Source organism: Hippoglossus hippoglossus, chromosome 12 (assembly GCF_009819705.1).
Source record: "Hippoglossus hippoglossus isolate fHipHip1 chromosome 12, fHipHip1.pri, whole genome shotgun sequence".
Lineage (NCBI taxonomy): Eukaryota > Metazoa > Chordata > Actinopteri > Pleuronectiformes > Pleuronectidae > Hippoglossus > Hippoglossus hippoglossus.
In genome coordinates this window covers 17,194,115-17,212,817 of record NC_047162.1, presented here as the reverse complement: position 1 = coordinate 17,212,817, position 18,703 = coordinate 17,194,115, and the positions used below count along the sequence as shown (strand labels likewise).

The 18,703-nt window shown below is 45.3% G+C and overlaps 1 protein-coding gene across 13 annotated transcripts in view; it reads left to right on the top strand.

The window, feature by feature from the left end:
* Positions 1–18,703, top strand: part of vav2 (vav 2 guanine nucleotide exchange factor) — a 171,547-nt gene that overhangs the window by 107,955 nt on the left and 44,889 nt on the right. For all 13 annotated transcript variants that reach the window (XR_004615622.1, XM_034602226.1, XM_034602223.1 and 10 more), the window contains exon 3: positions 17,612–17,670. Coding sequence is in view for 12 of the 13 variants with exons in the window: in XM_034602226.1 (XP_034458117.1) it covers positions 17,612–17,670 (59 nt within the window). In the remaining variant the exon portion in view is untranslated. The remainder of the gene's footprint in view (positions 1–17,611; positions 17,671–18,703) is intronic.

Genomic DNA, 18,703 nt, shown 5'->3' with positions numbered 1-18,703 from the left:
GGGTAAACTCAGGAATCTAGACTAACTCTTGAAAGTTGCCATCAAGCAATACTTGTTTGAGCTTCACTTTGGTGAGGAGTAAATATTCAGGATAGTACAGAGCAGCTCAGTGATGTGGGCATTGTGCGCTGAGGCTCTCAGCATCGGCAGAGTGATGTATTATTCAGTGTTTATTGATCATATACTGAATGGATAGTATCCCAGGACCCGGAGCAGCTCCGAATGTATGGAGAATGCATTTATATGCTTGAATAGCATGTCTTTAATGCCCTGGACCTTTTATATCGGAGCAGACATTTGCTCCAGTGTATTCCGTGACATAGACGAACGGCCCAGGGCCCATTATGCCCGTGTAGCAACAACTGGGGGATTGTAGTCGGCTAATAGTGGACGCATTGTTGAACAGCAGATTTAAGCTAAACCCAAAAGGCCCATGCTGACTCATGTGGATCACAAATACAGACTGATTTTCATCAGATTTCTGGGTGGAGTCTGTGAGTGGTTCACTCATGCTCATCATCCTCAGAAGGTTTTAATTGTTCTGACATGTCTAGAAACACATTGCAATAATTTTGGCTAAAATATAAATGTTATCTTTAGCAAACATAACGCACATCCATCTTCTAGAGCCCCACCCATCTGAGAGTGAAAGTCAGGCTGTGGTGAATCTGACATGTTTTTTCATTTCTCTCTCTCTCTCTCTCTCTCTCTCTCTCTCTCTCTCTCTGTGACTCAAACTCAAAGAGAAAACTCACACATTTGCTCGAATGGAAATTTGCACACAGACTGTCACGCATGGGTGCATGCACACACACACACACACACACAGAAGTGACAAAAGTTTAAAAAAAGAATAGCTCCCCACATCCTGTTGGAAGAAAACCAACGGGAGTGTTTGCATTGTGACCACGAGCTGCATGAATCCTCAGATTCCTGCATCGTCCAACCACACTGTGCTTAACCTGGCAGTCGCCATCTGAAAACACTCCCTTTAAACGTCTCTGCTGCCGGGAGCAAACACAGTGTCGCAGATTGGACGTGATACACTTGTGCAGCAACAGAATGGAAATGTTCAATATCTAGCAGTCTACCAGTTATTATAAGTAGAGCTTTATTGTTGCAGAGTTGGAGAAATTATGAAATCCAAGTCTGAACAATAACATTTTCCTTGAACAAAGGTAATGCATGATGTCTACAATGAATGCCTGAGTGTAGGTATTGATATACATCTACATTACTAAGGATATCATTTTAAAAACTTCAGCAATCTAGAGTTTGTAACATGTCTGACATATGGTTAACGTGACCTTAGCCCATTTTTTCCTTTCGTCCACTTTAATCGTCAAAACCCAGCATCAGTTCATCTGTCCACATATTTATCAAAGATACTAAGTTGTGGATTTGATTGTTTAGAATCATCAGTTTCCTCCATTATCCCGTGAATCCTCCAGATTTGTGCACGACTCTGATGAATCACAGCTATTTAAGTGTCTGTTTGTATTGTGGCATCGAGATCTAAGCTCAGCCGTGGCAACAACAAAATGCCACAGTGTTTCCTCGGTGACACGCTGGCACGGGCCGTGGCATTAACCAGCCTCATGAGAGAGAATTATTCACCAGTGTGGATCTGTACAATCGTGGCCACCGAACTTTCAAGCCTCAGCCCAGTCCCTGTGCGCCCCCCCACCCCCCCACTCATCAGCATGCATTATTCTTTTTTTTCGGTGTCTGTTCACATTGGCTGACAAGCGCAGTTTGGCTGGCGTCGCCCGGAGCTGCAACCACATCACACGTAGGGCGCACGCATTTCCCCCCCCTCGCTCGCTCTCGGTGTCGCACGGGCTGTTAACAGTATTTTCAGCATCAGTGAATGTGAAAATATTCAGCGAGAAGCAGGGGGTACGACTAAAGAAGAGGGGTTGAGTGAGAGAGGGGGGTGGGTTCAAGCTTTTTGGAAGTGCGACGCCACACAGACTGCCAGCGCTGGCTGAGGCGTCGGCCCATCCTGAAAGGTTAACAGGCACCAACCTCCCCTCCGCCCCGATGTGACATGACACTCTCTCCGCTCCCGTCGCCGAGTGTGACGTGTCGGTCCTTCACGGTTCACGAACTCGGAGGCCATGGGAGGGATCCTTCACTTTCCGTTGTGTAGGACATCATATCGAGTGGCAGCACAAAGAGGATCCAATTTATTATTTTCTGGATTTTTTTTTGCCCCCTTTTGATCTGTTCGCATGCAGACACGTGCACACATGAAGAAACACACACACACACACACACACAAGCACATAAACACACATTCTTCCACATGTGCCACACACTGGCAGCCAGGGTTTGGTCACACCCCCTGTGGCTGAAATGCATTGTCTCCCTTCAGAGAGGACATTAATAAGAAATGAGTTCTTTTGAAGTCGGGCTATGGCCCGTCACATGTGAACTGACATAATCATCCTCAAGAATAACCCCCCCCCCCCCTCCCACCTTTTAACATGCACTCCCACGCATTCAGCCTCCCTCTGTGCATACGGAGAACGACTCTATACCTGAAGGTGTCGTCTTCATGTGTAATCCGAACCCTCACACACGCCTGTAATCCTTTTGTAGTTTGTTTTTGCAGCTTTTTTGTACCCTGCCCCCAATCGAGTTGTCATTGATGTGCGTGTGTGTGTGTGAAGCTCAGTCTGTCTCTTCAGTACCTCAGGTAATCTGAAGCACTGCTGTGACCTCTCCGTCACCCTGAACCGACACCCAGCCCCCACTACGGGCCTTTATTTTGACTTTCAATCCTTTATTTATCTATTTTGAAAGTTAAAATGGTAAAAAAATGTCATTTTGAAATTGATAATGAGCTGCTCATTTCCTCTTCTCACCCCTTTTTATGATAATTTCTTATTAGCAGCATTGGTTGAGCTCCCACTGTCACAGGAGGATGTAATTTACTTCAAGCTGAGGTGATCAGTGTGCTCCTGCAGCTGAAAACATGCTTTTTGGTTCACGGCGAGGGGCGGATCAAATAAAATACAGCTGTAAAAACCTACATATTCTTCAGTGCATCACATGGTTACCATATCAAAAAGCTCAGCTATAGAAATAAACCCAGATATAAATAATCTGTTTGGGGCATTTGTAGATTTAAAGATCAAGTGCAACAAAAACATCATTTTATTCATTAATTTTCCTTTTTGTGATAATCCTGTGTTGTGCAGCTTTTCAAGAGTCTAACCCCAGTAAAGTATAAACACTGGTCTATTGTCAGAGTCCAGTAGAGTCAGGGAGTTGCCTCCAAGTCATCCATACTGTGTCTATAACATGTCACACCACTCCATCAGCCTGATAGATAAAGTCAGACTTGGCGTTTCACCCTCCTCCCCCTCACACCTCGGGCTCATTTCACACTTCCCGACTTCCTCGCCTCTGTGCCAGGCACGTGTTAGACTCGAAGAAGAAGAATGTCCTTCCTCTCTCTCTCTCTTTGTGCTGGAGACTCTGGATTCATTTACTGGTGCTGCTTCCACATGTGTCACCGTGCACCCAAGAAAACCAGTAAATTACCAGTGCGACTCTGCACAGACGATAAAGTAGACAAAGACTTAATCACTACATTTATAAGTTGACATGCATTTGCACATCCATTCGTCTGCGTGCTACATGCTTGTAACACACATGTTCACGCACACTAACGCAGACAACATGTGAACACGGATGGAAACACGTTGACACTATCACTGCTCTCACGCGTACACACATGAACAACACAACGCCCTCATGCACCAGAGAAGCCTATTGATTCCGAGAGGATTCATTCACTTGAGCCTTTGATACACTCAAATTGTGTTTTCTGCAATGAGGACACAATATATTACACTCAGCATTTTGTGCAGTTGTGTTTATGAGAAGCTGGCAAACCGTCCCCCTGTTCTTGTGCTTATGATTTAAATAAAACATGGATATATGCACGTTACTACATATCTGTGTTTGCCTGCACTCACATGTACTGGTACTGCAGACAGAAGATGGCATGATTGTTTTTCAGGGATATAATGTGTACATTATAAATTATGTACAAGACCTTTCCTGCAGATCAGGGATACAGTTTGTCATATTAATGAGGCAACTAGTGAAGTCCTGCAACAAAATAAACAGTTGCAAGCTCGGATAAAAAGTTATATGACCTGAGATCCCTGTTGTGCATCTGATACAAGACTGGTAAAGGTCAGTTTTATTGGAATATTGGCACTTGCACTTCTCCAACTCTATTCTAATCCTATAATCTACCTTTTTATTGTTGTTTCTGATCCTGGTGAATTCGATCCGTAGGAAATCGAGACTAATTATGTTCAGCGTTTGTGTTTGTTTTGCTTGTACCCGCCTGGATTAGGTTATATTGAGACTCTACAAGGAATTGATCAGTTTACCAGATTTCATCCTTTTGATTTTGTGTCACCATGAATTAAAAACAGTTCTGGCCATAAAATCACATCAAGATAGAAAATGTCACCTCAGTCGATAATTATGACATTATTATTTATTTTAAGTTTAAAGACTGATCCTTTGCTCCAGGTTTAAACTCCTACTCGTCATAGACAGCTTAACGTTTTACAAATGTGAGGGTGGATCCATTATATGTTACATCTCCTCACTGTGGACATTGTATAGGCATCAAATCGATATTGGACTTTTGTTATTATTGCTGCTAATGAAAGTTATATTGATTATTGATATGGTTTTATCGCTCCAGCCTCATGTTACGGTTCCACACCGTCTCACTCACTTCCCCTCTGTTGACTCTTCACGTTGAGTTGTGCTGAGGAGGAATCAGCTCCGGGGCTAACTGGGTGTATCACTGTGCTCTTACTGGGACGTCGTGGTTCCCAGAGGCTCAATCAGGACCCGGCTGTGGGAAGAACCTCGTTGTTGGTGCGGCCCCGTGATTGACACATTCCTCACCCGTGTGGACAAATCCATGTTGATCCTGTTACAATCAGCGTGTGCACGGCTTTGTATCCACCAAATGCACCAGTGACTTACACAGCTGTGGAGTGGAGGTGCATGTGACCTATTGTATGTTGTGGGTTCCCGCTGTCTATGGATGCCCACACACGCTGTGGCAGGAAGCACCAACGAGGCAGATGCATATTGTTGCATGTTGTGCTGTCGGCAGATCTCATGAATAATAAAAGCGTCAGGTAAAGAAGAATATTAGAATATGTCTCAAGCCTTGAGCTGCTTTGAGGCAGTTTTCATTATCAATCTGTCTTTTTTTTGCGGTTTCCTTGCGCACAACAGGTCTAACGCGTGAAATTCCAGCAGTTTGCATCCATGCAGAAAATTTATTATCTCCAATTTATTATGTCTAAACCTAATTTGGGTGTAATTTAGATGCCATTTTGTTATATTAACACAATACAACTGGTTTAATTGCCATTTAAATGATCTTTGTTCTTTATTGCGTAATTAGAAGCAATGAATGGGACTATGAACGCCACAGGATTTATTATTGCTCCCCTCTCTCTTCCCCTCCTGGTGATTATGCTCTCACTGTGGCTGCCATGTCTGTTTAGTGAACATTTAACCATCGAACCACATTGTCTCACACAGTCCTGCTGTAGGTGAGGGGGACGTCTGTGTCCCTGGGACCTCATCGTTGTCCATTTGCCAATTGACTTTCTTCTTGCTGCGGAATCGTTGCCTTTCTTTTCCTCAGCAATGATTATTTCTGTTCCAAGTTGCCAGAAGAATCTCCCTTTTTTTCAAAGTCATTAAAGTTTGAAGGCTTAAAATCACATTCACTGTTGATTATGTGGCATAATTCAGCATAATTAAGTTCCAATGAAAGAGCCTCCAATTAAGTGAGTTTTTGAATTTGTGAATATACACGTATTGATTAAAAAGACGTGCTTTTGCACTTTAGAGCTTTTTGTGTGAACATTTTATTTTTAATTTCCTGGTTTGCACACGCAGCCACGCCTTCTGTGTGACACTGTGCACGAGGTAAAGCAGTTCAAGCATCTGGAGATGATGATAAACTCTGACATTATAGGACTTTCTTGGGGTTTTAAACTTCTTTACTGCTGCAAAAAAAAATGCAGGGTGCTTTTTCGGTGATAAATGCCAAATAACAGAAAATAAATACTGCCTGGTCTCATGTGGACATTCAGGTGCAGCCCAACAGCTGAGATTGGCCTTCGCCTCCCTCGTGCTCCTCTTCATCTGTCAGCGGCGCTGAGCGTCCCACAGACAGGGTCTTAATAGCAGCAGAGTGAAGGGGACAGCTCCTCTAATGGAACCCCTTTGTTCAGTTGTCACTTTCACTGCTCCCAAGGAATCATCCTGCTGGCCAATCAGACGAGCCCTCCAGGTAGTGGCCGCTGCACCTCTGTCAGCGCTCGACCACATCGATCAGGCAGAACTATCTGAAGTTTCTTTCCTCCTGCTCGCGGTATTTCTCGCCCAGAGTCCGAGCAAAATGAGCTTTTGTGTCATTTAAACCCATGAATGGATGAATGGTATTTTCAGTGTTGTCCCCTGTGTGGACCGAAACGAAAGCCGTATCGTTGCAGCATGGAGAGAATCCATCCTCCCTTATGTTTTGGATGCCAGAGTTCCCGGCTTATCCCGTCCCTGAAGTGGTTATGAATACACTTGACTTTCTACGAGGTGAATGTGAAGGTAGCCCCGGCTACATGCTTCTCTCCCACAGGGTAAACACTGCGCTGTGTGATAAGGGTTTCAGAGGACGAAACGCTGGCAGAGTTGAAGGGACGGGGGAGTGGTGAGAGAAGATCATCTGTATCTGCGCTGCAGCCAGTTGGAATATAAAGTGCCAGCAGGTCACTGTTGGATCCGTCTTCCAGAAATACAACTAAAGACGGCGGAGCAGGACTTAGCTGTGCAGCGAGACGAGGGGGAAGTCGTCCACTTGTGTTTGAAAAACGAAACCAATAAGCTCGACACTCTGGAGACGAGTAAACTGTGAGAAGACGGAGCGGCTGCTGCCGGCACATGCAAAGAAAATAAAGTTACAGGGAATGTTATTACCTCGTCAAATTCATCCCATCAATATTATTTGAAAGTGAAATATATAAAATATGGTAATAAAAATATACTGTGTGGGATTAGATTTTTATTTTTACCCACATTATATTTAATTGCCAATTGCTGCGCTGCACGTGCAGTATTTGAGGAAGTGCACGTGATTGTGTTCTTGTGCTTTGAATAAAACATAGATTTTTTACACATGATTACATACATTTGTGGCTGCATTCGCCTGTGAACGTGTTAAACTGTCCAGCGCAGTGAACAGCATGCGGCACAATCGTATCAGGGGAAATAAAAGATAAAATATGTATAAAAACCAGTCCTGCAGATGCAGTTTGTCATATTAATAAGGGAACCACGACTGTCCTACCACAAAATAAACAACTTGCAAGCACACATGAAAGGTTACGAGACCTGAGAGCATTAGTTCGGAGTAACAGCTGCTTTCTCTGCAGAGGAGGAACGTCCCTGTTGTGCATTAGTGATACAGGACCGAGAGAGAAATTGATCACCACTCAGAGCTCTATAAAACACAACAGGCACTAAGATGTTAGGAGGGCTCTTCATTCTGTACGGAAAAGATTGTGATTGACGGCCTCCTGTCCAGACTAATGCGGATACATATCCCACAATAAACTTTTCCTTCAGTTTCAGCCTCCAGTTCACATGAAAACGCTCTTTGAAGTCACTAAAACTTGAGATTTTTGTAAACGTCCAACGTGCAGATCTTCAAATACATGTCGAACATTTGGGAAACGATGACATCACGGTTGCTTTATGTAATCGGCGTGTGCCAGAAACAACAACAACAACAACAACAATGGCGGCTATAATTTGCAGATAAAATTTAGCATCACTGCACCGTATTACCGACATTACTCACCCAATATTACGTGGATTTAAACTCTATCGGCACAGCATGCTTGTTTGAGCGTTAGTAGTTGTTTTTATGTAAACTAATAAAATGATAGTAGTGCAGACGAGGCCTCAATCATGTGAAAACCCTCCAGTTTTAACTTTTGAACTTCATTTAATGAAGCTCTAAATACCTAATACTTTTACTACTGGAATTAATGAAATATCAGTCCATAAAAACGAAGGTTAATAGTCTTTATCAGTATTGAACTGGTTATTCCAAAGATTTTTTTTGGGCCCGAAAGTTGAAAACAAATTGCTCGGGGACAGATAAAGAAAGTAATGGTCAAAAGTAAAAAACATATAAAGGCGGAGAAATCCTGTTTCAATGTCCTTTAACTCCAAAGATCCTTCAGTTTCCATCCTGCAACCAAGAGGCTCTTCTCATGAGACCGTCTGTTTCTGATAAACACCCACGTCTTCCAGCCTCGCTGCTCCGAGTGAGGCCCTGTTTGGTAATTCAGCACATTTATCCAAGCCTCGGACCGAATCCCTGATTGCATCATACCATGAATTGTGACCTTTATGTTGAAGTCCCGTTGTGAAATCCTGAATTCAGATGTGTGCATGATGCAGGGGTCTGCACCCCCCCACCCGCACTTCCCCCCCCAACTTCCTTATCTCCTCCAGCAGAGGGGTGTGGGCAGACCTCCCTCCCACAGGCCAGCTGGATTACTCATGTTGGTCTAATCCCATTCTCTCTCTCCGCTCTCTGTGTTACACCGACATGCACTGGACCATCACTCTCTCTCTCTCTCTCTCTCTCTCTCTCTCTCTCTCTCTCTCTCTCTCTCATACACACACACACACACGCTCAGGTGCCTGTGTCTGATAAGAATTAGAGGGAAGTATTTTCGCCTCATCAGCCCCTCCCCGCCACATCATGGGAAATCCCGTTTCCTCCCATGATCCCCAGTTCGCCCCTTATCACCACAACCTGCTTCAAAGCCTTAAACCCTCGTGTCACCATATGCTCCCGCCGGCTTTGTGTCAGGGATCATTCTCTGGTGTGCACACACTGGGGCGGATAAATCGGAAAATGGTGTTTAAACGGGTAAAACTGACTCTTGTAGACACCAGCGTTTTTTGAGGTTGAGGACAAACTGTGTGCGTTACAGTGATTGTCTGCCAGCGAGTGAGGACATAGTGATGTGGTGTCAAGGGGTCGTCTTCTCTGCAATGATGAAATTAAAAAGAGAATCTAAAGGGCTCGTTGTGGAGGAAGCATGAGCTTAATATGTTCAATTTATTAAAAATCCCAGCCTATGTGTCAAGGATTTAGTGTTGAACTTGTTCACTCTCTAGAAGAAAAAACAAGTTTTTATTTATTGTCTAGATATTTCTCGATGTCGTCCATCAGAGAGAACAGTTGTTACATTTCAAATCAGCTTGTAGAAAAAGCTAGAAACTCACTTTTGCTTCTGTCAGAAGCTGCAGCACTAAACACTCCAGCTCTTTAATTGGTAAGTGTCAGTATTTCATTGCTTTTCTCCAATACAGGACTTGTTTTGACACTTGTCTTCTACAGGGGATTGTGCTGAACCATGATGGATTTTTTACTTTGACATCCTGTTGCCTGTACTAACAGCAGTTTTCTTGCTGCGTGGGCCCAAAGTTAAAGAAAGAGAGCGGGGAAGACTGTGTGATAACTAATGGAACGGCTGAAGGCAGCAGCTGTTTGCTGTTGAGATGTGAGCCAGACACTGTTGTTTGGCAACCTGACCGGAAACTGCTCTGCAAACAGCGAGCAGACACAACAGATTACACGTCTGACGGGCCCTAAAAAATGGTGCAGCATCGGACGTGATGCAAGACGCTACAAATAGTTTGTATTGATTCGTGCACATTCTTCTTTGTCAGGACATGCACGCCCCTCATTTCCCCCTCAAACTAAAAAAAACATTCTTCGTGTTTCTGGCTTCGTCTGCCTGAGAAGTTTTGTGTGAATGAGACGTGTTTCTCTCTGGCTCCCTGCTTTTACTCTGCAAGCGTATTCATCTGCCTTCACACAGCGCTTGCCAATGTATTCCTGATTATATCAGACCATTATATCATCTTGTCAAAACGTTGTCTGGCCACTAATCCACAGATTTAAGTTTCCTGTCAATGCACTAAACCACATTGTAAACAATTTTGGCTCATATTTTGTCTGTGATTCAGACCTAACTGACACACTTTGCCTCACTGCACAGTTCTGCCTCTGAGTCACTCTCTTCCAGCTGTTTGTTTGTTTCAGGCTCAATTTAACCGTGAGTTGACATTAACGCTCTGCTCGTGACGTTTTTGTCACAGGTCGCCTCGTGCACACGTCTTTGCATGATTGAAATGTCAGCGATGGTCCAGTAGGTAACCCTAACCCTGCAAACAGTGAAACATGCTGGGAAATTTTCACCGCAGCAGGAGGGATAGTCAGTCTAGCATGCAAATGTCAAACTCCCCCCCCCCCCCCCCCCCCCCCAAAAAAAACTGGGCCAAATAAAACATGCATGCATGAAATATGACAAATACACTCATGCCTGTGCACACATCCACATTTCTCTCTCGTTCTGTGTTTGAGCGCAGCCCGTTCAGCTTGGAAGAGGATGCATTGAGATCATGAGTAACAGTGGACAGATTGCGTGTGTGATCTCAGCTCATTTCCCATCGTGGTAAACCTGCAGCCAATGAGACACTGGCGAACTGACAATCCGCCCTGTGTGATGGCTTTGTAATGAAACTCAGCCCCGCACATGATTTTAACTCATTTGTCACAGTTTTCTTTTTGTTGTTGCTCGTGTTTCGTCTCTCGCCTCCAATCACAGTTGCGGTTTCAGCTCATTGTGAGATGATTTCACGCTCCCGTGTTTTTCGTGAAAGGCATCGGCTCGGTTTTGGCTTCAGAACTCATCGTCAGGGGAAGGACGGTGGGTTGTACATCACTTGTTCGCAGCGCTTGCCGTTTTGTCAGCTGCCACCGTGTCCCCGCCGAGACGCCTTGTTTCAAACACGTGTAAACGCAGCCGTCGTTCGCAATTTGCAGAGCGCAAAGTTGTCCCGTTTGCCGTCAAGGCCGCTGTGACGTCCCCGTGGGCAGGTCAGGCTGTGTGCCTTCAGGGGGAGACAGACCGAAGTGTAAGAAGAGGGAGGAGGGTCTTATCGCTCACCTCTGTGATTGAACCCTTTGGGCTCTAAGTGATGAGGGCTTCCTGCAGTCACACATTTATCACATCACAGCAACACCGGGGCCGTTTATTCTACAACCTTTTATTGAACTCTCACCTAAAGAAACACACACACACACGTTTGTTTCTATGTCATATTTAATTTCATCATAAGAGCAACACTTCCAGATCCAAAGATGACACAGTCACGATGATACAAAACAGAGTCTCACATGCAAGAAGCTGGAATCAGCAACTCTCTGACGTTATTTATTTTTAAAGTACAAAAAAACCCCACTTGTGAATTGTGTAATATTTGTGTCAGAGCCTTGAACCAAGTGAAGCCAGCGTATGTGCGTGTTCTGTTAAACTCCTCAGTGGAGGCAGCTCCGTCTGAATCTTGCTGCTGAGTCACCAAACGCCTCCGAGCTCCTCCTCACCTCCTCCTCCTCGCTCCCCAAACCTCCCACCTCCACGCCCAGCCTCGCCCCCCCGCCCCCCCCCCCGCCCCCGAGCCCAAACACTGCAGCGATACTCCAAACACACGGCCTTCCTCATTCATTATGAATGGACTGGCTTCGCAACAAAAATAGCTAGCGTGCGCACAACAATCATTAGACACCAGTTACTGTTCGGCGTGGCAGCAGTTTGTCTCATTGTGCTATTGTTGTTTGATCTGGGCTCATTTACACGGGTTATTAATGCTGCATGGCTCAGGCGGCTTAAAATATGGATTTGCTACTTAAGCCGAACGCGGAGCCGTTCAGGCAGCGTTTCTGTCGACCTCCTAACCAAACCGTTTATCTTGGTTTATGGTGAAAAAGAAACGCTGCACGCACGCAGAGAGTAATTCTGCATTCTGCATCAGAGTCCCTGAGTAATAAGACTGAGATGCATTTTGGGTTGTTGTGACTCTGTATTCAAGCACATTGGATGTGAAATTGAATAATGACAGTGTGCGTTAAAGTCACTTGAAGTAATTCTGTGCTGTCAGATATCTTGAAATCAGTGGCTGTTTGTTGTTGTGCTGCCGTTTCTGTCTTTTCCTCCCTATCTTATTTGTCTTGAACAGTATTTCGGTGGGTTCCTATTCTTATATTCCATTGATCTTTAAGTCCCTAAAAAGTAAATTTTATAAAATTACATTATGCAACATCATGTATAAATGTCTATATTTATGATTAGCAGGAATATTTATGGTATATAACATTATTGTGTCCCAGGAAGTTCCTCATAACTGCAACGCAACTGCATCTGCCTTGAAAAAGAGCCTTTAAATGTTCCATCAGCACCACACGCAATGGGGATAACACACATGTACAGACATCCTGTAAGTTGCGTGTGGTCACACATGAGTGAGCGAGGCCCACGTATGGGGATTTAGCGTGAAATGGGACAGGTCATGGACAGGGCTGCAGTGTATTGGCAGGCGTTTGCACACATTAGCCACCGTTGCCCTTTATACTCGAAGGAGAACAGGTTCACATCAAATCAATATTCTAGGTCCTTAAGCTAAATCAGCTTCAAAACTCATTTGTAGGCAATAATCTCATCTATCGTATATATTGACGGTCACAGGAATCTGCCGGTTTGAAATCCTTTAGCATCATCAGCTTTACGTTAAGCTATAACCTACATTTTCTGTACATTCTGGACCCAGTGCCCCTTGTAGGCTCACAGCCACTTTGTTTGGCACAGAGGCTAAATGGCGTCTGTGGGTCAGGAGCAGCAGCAGCAGTATTTCTGGCCTTTAGGCTGAACCACAGGCTTTTTTTTTTTTTTTTTTTTTGGCCAGGACATACACAGAGAAATCTACTGTAATCAAGCAGCTGGAGGTTCTGCTTTCAGGGGATTTAGTGCGATGTGGCAGGTGCCAATCTGACGGGAGGATCAGGATTTGCACACAGGCCCCGTCTCCTGATAGCACTCAGCAAGTTTACCACATGAGCTGGAGACTGATCACAGTCATCCATGAGGTTTCCTGTCCAGCGCTCACTCTGGGTCTGAGACAAGGGGCACAAAAGACTAGTATGTGGTGTCTCAACACATCCCAGAAGAAATGAGTTTGTGTTGTGTCCGTCACTTTCACTGTAATTCAGGATAGCACAAGTTCTATCAAGTTCTATTTTGTATGCGCATGCAACACAATGACTTCCAGGTGTTAGATTGTTCTCAGCATTTCCTGTGACTGACTGCATGGGTTTAATATCTGGCTGCAAACAGAATTAACCTTTGTATGATATTGTTGCATTATTGCCAGTTTGATGCCTTTTTTACTTTTACCGTTTTCATGAATACATTTGATTTAGGTTGTAGTATTTTTGTTTTTGTGCTTATCTTGTTTAGATTTTATTTCTAGAGTTTAAGTCGTGTGCATGAATGTGCAGCTCTGAGAGAATCTTTGCTTCATGGCCTGTGAAGTACACGACATGTTCATGTGAGAATCGTGTGCACGATACAGAAAGGGATCTGAAAGAGAGAGAAAAAGACAGAATAAGAGAAGGTTTGTAAATGACAGAAACTCCCGGAGGCAGTGGGACAGTAGGACACACACACACACACACACACACACACACACACACACACACACACACACACACACACACACACACACACACACACACACACACACGTACTTCTCTCTTAGTGAGGACACTCTTTGGTCTGATGCATTTGCCAGCCCCTTGCCCTAACCTTAACCATCACAACCAAATGCCTATCCCAAACCAAATCCAATTCCAACCCAAGTGTTTACCCTCAAACATCCCACTTGAAAAAGTGAGAACCGGCCTCACTATGCTCAAAATGGTCCTCACAGATACATAAGTACAAGTACACACACACACACACACACACACACACACACACACACACACACACACTGCCGGGCTCAGCCGCCCTCTGTGTGTCTATTATTGATGTCGGGCACGCAGGGTTCCCACTCAGCCATCTGTTCCTGGCTCTCCCGCTCTGTCCCCCTCTTGCCTCATGCCCACCACTTTAGCAGGCTGGCAGCGGCGGAGGAATGCTGTCCTGTCAAAGTGTGAATTCTTCATAAATATATCTCACTGCCGGGGAGGTGGCGGCTGCTGGAAGACACCGGAGAGAGAAATGAGGCAAAATCCACAATGGTAACATGATTAATTAATCTTGCATTAAACCTGCGTCTTTGTGGCACGGTTTTCAGGACGTGCATCGATTTGCGGCGTGAGATACGATCACGTCCCGACTGCATCTGACGTAAAACCCAATTGGCAGTTGGGTGTGTTTCCTGACTGTCTGTCAATTCCTCTTGCACACATTTTCAGACCTTAATCAGATCACAGCCCCGCCCTCCTGCGGTTAATGGCACATGGCACAGGTTTGATTTGATTTGTAACTGATGACCATGCATATTCGGTCGCGGCCCCCCAGTTGCCAGGGGACAAGAGTGTTTGCAAACACTCGGCGTCGCCTCACAGTTAATCCAGAGATGCAATCCTTATCCCTGCCCTGCCCTGCCCTGCGCTTCACACACACACACACACACACACACACACACACACACACACACACACACACACACACACACACACACACACACACACACACACACACACACACACACACACGTGCAAAAACATCTGTATACAAACGTATAATGCAATAAATTATATATGTTACATGTCAGTCGGATGCAGAAACACATCCATCAGTGATGATGTCTGACTGAACACGTGTCCTCTGGTCCCATGTGAGTAAAGACCAGTAAGGAACTGGGAGGTGGTGATGAAGGTGGGATCCTGGTTTGGGAACCTGAGAAAGTCCCATGATGGGGTGACTTTCCTTTTGCATATTCCGAGGAGGAGAAAGAGGCTTTATTATCTGTCCAGCCCCAGAGTTAAGACTCCCCCGCCCCCACTGGGGAGGACGAGATGAGAGGGAAATTAATAATGTGAAGAGAATCAAAGGATTTGACTGAAGCACAGGATCAGAGGAGGGTGAAGAGAGTGAATCAGAGGTAAAGCAGGGACCAATCAGCGTCCTCCGTCTTTACTCGCTACACGCAGATTGGTCCCCCCCCCCCTCCCATTCAAGAGAGATTTACATCCATCGTTAAAACCAGTTGGGCCAATCACAACCGTTTATCGAAATGCAAATTGTTGTGGTGATGCTCGGGCTCGGTTCCAGTATGAGCGGAGGAATTGAACCAGGGCAAGAGAAAAAGGAGGGAAACACAATCAAGAGCGTCTGGGAAGTGAGAGGAGTTTGCATTATGAGAGCGATAAAACACATCAAGCTCTCAAAATGCGTTTCAAAGGGAAACTCCGCTGTAAATCTACGGTCACAGCGTCGCTCGCAGGCTTCAAACGCTTCTTCCATATGGGCTTTCTGTCGAGTAAGAGGCTAAATAAATCAAACACCGCTCTGTATCCACTTCCACTCTGTCTGCAGCCAGAGAGTAGCTCCTACATTACAGCGATAAATAAAAAATGTAACTGTCATTTTATGCGCTTGTCAGTGTGAGAAGACTCAGCTGCCCTGGAAACAGATTGCAAATTAGCATTTTCTTGCCGAGGCCAGAGGGGGTCGGGGGCCGCCTCCCAACATGGAGACATATTTTGCACATTATGGTGCGTGAGGCTGACATGAAGAGAAAAAACGGGAACAAACCGCTTAATGTTAAAGGAAAGTTGATATTTAATATTAATGGACTTTATGCCGTGACGTGTGGAAGTCACGCTAGCGAGCTTGGACGCCTGCACGCTCTTGTGTCTCGTCACCCCCCCCCCCCCCAAGCAGAGCGGGCTTCTTTGAACCTGGACCAACCTGCTGTGTGTTTCTTCGACCACAGCTGATCACACCACCCAGGATTAAACATGGCTTGTCACTAAATACTGAATTCATCCACCGTCCCGCTCGCCGCTTCAGGCTTTTCTCATCGTCCGTGTCTAAACTTCAGTTTATTGCCTGCTTCTCCTCTCACGAAGACAATGGGGGCTAATAAGGCCCAGGAAAAAAAGGAGCTTATAACGACTCTGGGGCCATATGTGATCCCTCGCCGCCGCGTGGCCAGGTGGGCAGCACGCCACCCAGCAGCACAAAGGGTTTATCCACAGTGATTTATTAAACACCCTAACCACTGACTAAACAGCTAAATTAGCACCTCGCCTCTCCTCCGTCTTTGTCTCCGTCTCTTTTGGGTCCCCGGCTGCAGAGTGCAGTTAGAGTATATGTTAAGGACGTGTGTAATGGTAGACCGGGCACATATTGGAACCATTAGGCAGGAACATGACTGCCTATTACACGGGTCTTTAGCGACACGGAGAAATAACCCCTTATCATCCCAGCGAGGTTCCCCCCCCCCCTCCCATAGGATGGTTCAATGTCGATGAATGTGATGCAGTCGAAACGTAAGCCCTCCACTTCTCCACAACCGATTATGTTAAACATGAGAACAACTTGAATAGAGAGAGTGAAAAAGGGGTTTTCGGCCAACGCCACTTCAATGCTGAATACTCACCACGACCATTAGTGCGGGCTCATCTTGAATGTTAAACACCACGAGGCGGTGACACGCCGCATTGTGTGTTTTTAAGAGGAGAGCGAGGTTGACGGGAGGCTGCCGAGGACGCACCTGCCGAGGACGAGGGGCTGAGATAACAATTTTCTCCTCCCTGTCGAGGAGGCATCTGGCGTTGTCACGGTGCTGCAAGCGGAAATGCACCCAGGAGTGGGTAATGAGGCGTGGGAGACGGGGGTTTGTGTTTTGTTGTGTGTGTGTGTGTGTGTGTGTGTGCGTTTCGGGGTGGTGGTTTCCTCATCTTCCTGGACGAGCCTTTGTGGACCCCAATAAGCGGCACCATCTGCAGTCGTCAGCCGTGAGCCCACTTGCGTGTGACTCACGAGCCGCGATAAATCAGCTTAGATAAAGGCCCACATGTAACCTGCCTGTCGTAAAACACAGGAAGAAAGAAGAAAGGGAAAGTGTACGTCAGCAAACACACAAAACAGGACAGAGATACTTGTACTTGAGGAAGAAGCCGTTAAATGTCGGAGCTGGATCCTGGAATTTCTCACTTTCTTGAACATTGCAAAATAAAGTTTCTTCATTGATTCCTCGGGAATAATTCATGGGTCTTGCTGAAAACAATCTGATATTTATAAGTGTGTGAAATTGGTTGCAAAATTGACTTCAAGGGAACTGTTGGGCCTTGGCAGCAGAAACGGACTCAGTAGAGTTTGTTCTTTATTTACTTTTTACTGCAGATTTTTCTGTCTGACCATTTATTGTTTGGTACTTGTTACTATTGTGGTTACTGCTTTTCACTTTTAATCTTTTAATAACATTGTGTGATCCCCGTTTGCTTTGTCAGAGTATTTCATTAAATAAGACATTATCACAGTGAGACAACACCGAACAAAACCACAAATAACCGGCAAAACAAATTAACTTAGCAAATAATAATGTTTAACAGTAATTAAAAGATGTACAATGACTAATATGATTGTAACAAATCTTTTCCTTTGTGTTTCAGGTGATCTCTGCTCTGTCGAGGATCTCCCAACACAGCATCGCACAAATTAAAGGCATCAGGTACGTGTCTCCCCCGTTCCTCCTCCCGTTCATCATCTGAACAGCCGCAGCACTCGAGAGCATCGCTGTCACAGAGAAAAACACTCTGTTCTATATTTACTGTATTAAAACGCAGGTGGCTGTTAACATCTGCTGCTCATTTCCAAGTCGATTTGCATTTTTTCTGTAATTAGCTGCAGCTTGTAGCCGCCCGTTATCTCGCAGAGCACAAAATCCACAACACATTTCCATCTGTCACTCAAACGACTCAGACGCGTCATGAGTCAGAAAACAACGTCGCATTCGAGGGGCTGTAATTTTTTCTCAGATAACGGCGAAGCTGAGTAAATCCTCCGCGCTGCTTTATCAGGCCTGAAATGGGCGTCTGATTCCTCTTCATTTGCTCAATCTGCTCGGAGCTCGGTGGCTCACCGGCGCCGCATAAAAAGCCATTTTATCCATCTGAGTAATGAGTTGATGGAGCGCGCCCATTAGGAGCCCGGCCAGGAAATGAAGGGGGGAGAGGGCGGAGAGGGCGAGTGACAAAGAGAGAGAGAGCGAGAGCGAGAGAGAGAGAGAGAAAGAGAGAGAAAGAGCGGGTCCTTTGCCATTAATAAAAACAACACAACCTGCTGACGCTCGGCCAATTCGCCGCCTGTCCACTCTGGCGGTTTTTTGCTGTAAGGTGTCAAAATCAATGCTGGTTTGACCTCGGTGTAAATCAGGCTCCTGACTCTCTGACCCCCGGCTCACTTTAAAATTCAAGAATGAGAATATTAATTAAGCTGTAAACTATTATTTAAAGCTCAGATCCTCAAACTGTGGGTCAGAGGGCAGAGACAAGATGGAGTCACCGTCCTCTAACGGAAGGACAAGCACCCGACTGCTGACATGTTCATGAGTTCAAACTTTGAATTCCTTCCTTCCTTCCAGCCTTCGGGGGGCTTTAGCCTGACCTGTTACCCTGCTGCGGAGGAGAAAGAGTGAAAACAGGTTATTGAAGTCTGGCTTCATCAGGTTAAGGTCACGTTTGACTTCTGGCCTTGAGAGGAAA